At 39.8% G+C, this 5,690-nt stretch overlaps 1 protein-coding gene across 2 annotated transcripts; it reads left to right on the top strand.

Moving 5' to 3' along the window:
* The first annotated feature begins 359 nt into the window (after positions 1–359).
* On the top strand, positions 360–2,796 carry LOC109178434 (L-ascorbate oxidase-like). 2 transcript variants are annotated; one of them, XM_019328060.1, is made up of 5 exons: positions 360–731; positions 845–937; positions 1,177–1,386; positions 1,504–1,683; positions 1,787–2,795. In XM_019328060.1, the coding sequence occupies exons 1-5, from the start codon at positions 462–464 to the stop codon at positions 2,741–2,743; spliced, it is 1,710 nt and encodes a 569-aa protein (XP_019183605.1). In that variant the 5' UTR covers positions 360–461; the 3' UTR covers positions 2,744–2,795. The 2 variants fall into 2 exon arrangements, with proteins under 2 accessions (XP_019183605.1, XP_019183606.1); XM_019328061.1 differs by lacking the exon at positions 845–937 and having other exon boundaries at positions 385–731; positions 1,787–2,796.
* The last annotated feature ends 2,894 nt before the right edge of the window (positions 2,797–5,690 follow it).

Here is a 5,690-nt window from a genome sequence, read left to right as displayed (position 1 = left end):
ACTAGGCACGCAATAGTCCGGCGCTTAATTAAGAAGTTGCATTTATAACTCACATTTTAATGGCAATGAAAAAGTTCAAGCTCAGTCAAAAACAATTTAGAGATTGGGCTCCTTGCACAAAAGTGTACCGTTTGTCAACTTAATTCAGATATTAGTTCGGCAAAATTAGAATACTTAGAATATCAAAAGAATATATGTGTGTGTGTGTGAGATGAATTTTTTGGAACTAGTCCAACACTATTGCTTCATGGCTTCATCCGAGCTGAGATTTGTCAACTGGCCAAAAATATTGACCAGTCCAAAGTATGCTGCCAATATATGTTTAACTATAAATACATGCATCTCAGAGCGAGGATTCCCAGATCAACCAATTCTCCAATACATACACTTTTTATTCTTTTATAAAACTATTCTTTCATTGATATAATTTAATCACTTTAATTTGTTGTTTGGGCACCAAGATGATGACAATAAGGTTTGTGCGTGTTTGCTTAGTCCTCTTAGCCGCCTTTGCTTCCGCGAATTCAGTAGACGCTAAAGTTCGGCATTACAAATGGGATGTAAAGTACGAGTTGAAGTCGCCGGATTGCTACAAGAAGCTGGCTATTACCATCAACGGCAAATCTCCGGGACCCACCATCGTGGCTCAACAAGGTGACACCGTTGTGGTGGAGGTCAAGAACAGCTTGTTAACTGAAAATCTCGCCATCCATTGGCATGGCATCAGACAGGTGAGTTTAAGTTATGATTAATTAAGCAGCTCTCTCTCATCTCATCTGGTTTTCCAGAAATTAATTTCATGGTGGTATATGAATTTGTACTGTGTTGTTTTAAATGGTTTCAGATAGGAACTCCATGGGCTGATGGCACAGAGGGGGTGACCCAATGCCCAGTTGTGGCAGGAGACACTCACGTTTACAAATTTGTTGTCGACAGAGTAAGTTAATTGCCACTTTACTGTTTTATCAGATTAAAGAACAAGATTCTTGATCATCATGTTATGGGATTCATAGTGTTGGGTGGAGGCTGATAAAGGTCAAGTCTAAGCACTCGGTGGCTGGATAATTGTTAGGCTGATCGAGATCCATAAAGTGTAAAGGACAAGTCCATTACCCAAGTTGTACCTTAAGTGGTAAGCTAGCGTTTGATTCTAATACATAGTTTGTTGATTTGCAGCCGGGAACATACCTCTACCATGCTCACTATGGAATGCAAAGACAAGCAGGGCTACAAGGAATGATCCGAGTTTATGCCGATTCCGAACCATTTGAGTACGACTATGACCGCAGTATTCTCCTCACAGATTGGTACCACAAGACCACTTATGAACAAGCTACTGGCCTTGCCCTTCCTGCACCTAACTTCACCTGGGTTGGAGAGCCTCAGGTAATAATTTAATTAATTTACTCCGATCCATCAAATTTGTTGACAGAGCTTGCTTATTCAGATTCTAATCTGGTTAATATTTACATACTTATCACCAATTATTTGTAAAATTTTCAGTCACTTTTGATACACGGAAGAGGAAAATTCAATTGTAGCAGTGCAAGCAGCGATGCCGCCGTCTGTGAAGCCACAAATCCGCAGTGTTCGCCGTATTCCATGACCGTTGTCCCCGGCAAGGTTTACCGCCTTAGGATTGGAAGCTTAACCGCCCTTTCGGCTTTAAGTTTTGAAATAGAGGTAAATTATATTAAATTTCGACATCACTAAAAGCGTAAGCGTATGAACAAGGTTGTGTATAAGTTACAAAAACATAATATATATATTTTTTCTTGTTCTATAGGGTCATAACATGACGTTGGTGGAGGCTGACGGCCATTATGTTGATCCATTTGTTGTGAAAAATCTGTTTATTTATTCTGGGGAGACATATTCTGTACTGGTCAAAGCTGACCAAGACCCTTCAAGGAACTATTGGATAAGTTCAAAAATTGTGAGTAGACCCAGCAACACCTCTAATGGATTGGGCATATTCAATTACTACCCAAACCATCCTAAGAGAAATCCCCCAACCACTCCACCTGCGGGGCCGCACTGGAACGACACCGAGCCCAGGGTAAAGCAGAGCCTGGCGGTGAAGGCCCACCCGCGTTTCGTCCACGCGCCGCCGAGAACCTCCGACCGTGTCATCGTCATGCTCAACACACAAAACCAAATCAATGGGGTTAGAAGATGGTCTGTTAATAATGTCTCCTTCAACTTACCCCACACCCCTTATCTCATCGCCCTCAAGCACAAACTCTTGCACGCTTTCGACCAGACACCCCCGCCGGAGGACTACGACCACCGAACCTACGACATCTTTTCCGTCCAAAACAACACTAACGCCGTGGCCAGCAACTCCATTTACAGGCTCAAGTTCAACTCCACAGTGGACATAATTCTGCAAAACGCCAACACCATGAACCCTAACAACAGTGAGACCCATCCTTGGCATTTGCACGGCCACGATTTCTGGGTGTTGGGGTACGGGTCCGACAAGTTCAACCGGTCCAGTGACCCCAAAAACTACAATCTTGAGAACCCGATCATGAAGAACACAGTCCCGGTTCATCCCTACGGCTGGACTGCTTTGCGGTTCCGGGCAGATAACCCTGGGGTTTGGGCATTCCATTGCCATATAGAGTCGCATTTCTTTATGGGAATGGGTGTCGTTTTCGAGGAAGGAATTGAGAAGGTGGGGAAATTGCCTTCTTCGATTATGGGATGTGGTGACAGCAAAGGCTTCGGACGACCCTAGGCCATAACATAGGACATAGACAGATACACTTACATTATATTCTTTTATGAATTTATCTTTTAAAAGACTTTAGATTTATCCTAAAGAAAAAAGACAATTATTTATTTGTCACATGTATGGCGGCAAATCGCTTTCATAAAGATTGTTTTATTCTTTTTCTATTTCATGTTGTAAACCTACAATCTATATATATATATATATATATATATATATATATATATATATATATATATATAATCACACTCAGGTGCAAATGCTTCGCCCAGACGCGAAATAGGAATGAATTCTGTTCGTCCACGTATCCAGATCTAATGGGTTCTTTTTTTATTAAACTTCCTCCATCTCTCTCTTAAAAAAAATTCGTGTTATTTTTATTTTTTTTGTTAATCATGCTATCCCTTTCTCAGAATCATGATGCGTGATGGATAGTATACTAGGCCTGGGCCACATGGACCGGCCTAAGAAAACAATTAGATCAAGGAAGCCTGAGAAAGATACACGACACAGAGTAACTAACCCAAGAGATTGTCAAGAATTGGACCTATTATTCCTAATATAATTAGAATTGGACTTGTTATTTCTAATATAATAGAATTAGGTCTCATTAGTCATTATGTAACTAAGGCTCCCAATATGAGTCAATTTAGAATTCTTATTCCTACCTTGTAGGGTTCTAGGCCCAAAATATGTATAAATATACCCCTCACATAAAGGATAAGAGGCAACTTTCACTTTTCATGAGTGATACTCATTTTTTTTTACAAAGGAAGGGGGACACCCACATATACTATCTACGCCTTCACCAAGGCTCAAACCTAAGACATCCCACATAAGGGGCCAATCAGATACCAGTGGACTACAAGCCACTTGGTATGAGCAATACTCATTAATACAAAGTTCCTATATTTCCTCCATATATTTATCCTATTTTCTTATTATTTTAATTGTAGTGTTGGCTTGCCGTTGACTGCCCAAAAGTCATAAAACCAACATTGGCGTCGTCTTTAGAGATCGATACGAAAAGTTTACGTTCCTTCCTCAAACGTAATACACCAATCGCGAAACCCGGGACCTATTTCGGAGACGATAAAAGAAGGGAGCGACATGCTTCAATTCTAGTTTGGCAGCAAATTGATCTCGGCGGCAAGATTCTTCGTTTGTAGTGACAAAAATTATTCCTAGGTGGCAACGAATTCTTGCAAGCAATTCCTTGGCGCGACGAAATAACCTAGCCGCAACAACTACGATTTTTCAGTGGGCAGTAGCAGTTTATTTTGGGAATTAATTTTTCGGCGATGATTCTCTAGGCATTAATTGTTTCTGCTGTGCTTCAGTTTACTTCCACAACAATAATCTTCATTCTGGCCAGCAAAGCAATTAATTTCTTTTCCATATGGATACGACTAAGGACATCCCAATTTTGAAGCCAAAAATACAAACAGACACGTGATGACTAAGAGGGAATCCAAACACGAGAAAGGGTGTCGTGGGCTCAAATTTTACTGCACGTAGGAGGTTTTGGGTCTTCATACATGAACCTCCATGGTAGATTCAAGAAGAAGAGAGTACAGATAGCCGAGAACCACGCGATCGACCGCGATTGAGCATTTACCAGTCGACATAATAAAAGAAAAGTATTTCTGTTATTATTATTATTTATTTTTTATGATATTTTTATCAACTATTTAATGTGCCCAACTACCAACTTATTCAAATGAAACCAATATTGTGAAAAGTTCTACCCACCACATAATATAGCAAGCTCCGCGCTGTCAACTATATTACATGTCAAGTTCCTCACTCATATTACATGACAAGCTCCACGCTGTCACTCAAATTACATAACAAGTTCTGTGCTGTCACTTCCATTACATGACAAGCTCCATGCTGTCAGCTAATTTACATGGTTAGCTCTGCGCTACCTATAACAATAATGGTAGCAAATGAGTAAGTACGCAGTTGGTCACAAGAAAGGAAGATAGGAACTTCTTAACCTATCTTTTAATCAAGAATCTCATATTTAGTCAAAACTAAAGGCATGACCCTCTAATCAGATGTTATTTATTTATCTTGTAGGAAATAATTACCAAAAGCTTATCGGATAAGAAGAATCACTTGAGATTCAGCCAGAAGGAGTTAATGGCATGAAAGAAGACTCTTTATAGTCCTAAAGATTGCACTCATAGTTGTACTCTTTTTCCCTTAGCTAAGCTTTTTCCTACTGGGTTTTTCATAGACTAAGGTTTTTAACGAGGCAACTAGCGTAATCTGGGCCCCCTACACTCAGCTCTGGCTTAGGGGCTCACCATGGACCGCTTAGTTTAACGGTTGCATTCAAAAAGACCACCACCTAGAAGACTTGACTTTTAGAAGTGAAGAACGGATCAGAGAATATTTTTGAGATACTTTCCTTAGATATCGACTTCGCAAAATCTCAAGAAAGTGAGGGACTAGATGATGGATAGTATACTAGGCCTGGGCCACATGGATCGGCCTAAGAAAACAATTAGATCAAGGAAGCTCGAGAAAGATACACGACACAGAGTAACCCAAGAGATTGTCAAGAATTGGGCCTATTATATTATTCCCAATATAATTAGAATTGGACTCATTATTTCTAGTATAATAGAATTAGGTCTCATTATGTAATTAAGACTCCCAATATGAGGTAGTCTAGAATTCTTATTCCTTGTAGGGCTCTAGGCCCAAAATATGTATAAATAGACCCCTCACATAAATGAGGGGTGGCAACTTTCTCTGAGCAATACTCATTAATACAAAGTTCCTATATTTCCTCCATATATTTCACTTATTTTCTTATTATTCTAACAGTAGTGTTGACTTGCCGTTGACTGCCCAAAAGTCATAAAACCAAACCAACAATGCGATAAACCAGATATTATCAAATTCAAAGTTACTGTATCTCGGTAAACCATATTTAAAAACA

The sequence above is a fragment of the Ipomoea nil genome, unplaced genomic scaffold (genome assembly GCF_001879475.1).
Source record: "Ipomoea nil cultivar Tokyo-kokei standard unplaced genomic scaffold, Asagao_1.1 scaffold0848, whole genome shotgun sequence".
NCBI classification, from domain to species: domain Eukaryota; kingdom Viridiplantae; phylum Streptophyta; class Magnoliopsida; order Solanales; family Convolvulaceae; genus Ipomoea; species Ipomoea nil.
Note: the sequence above shows the minus strand (reverse complement) of the source record. Positions and strands in the feature narration are given on the sequence as shown.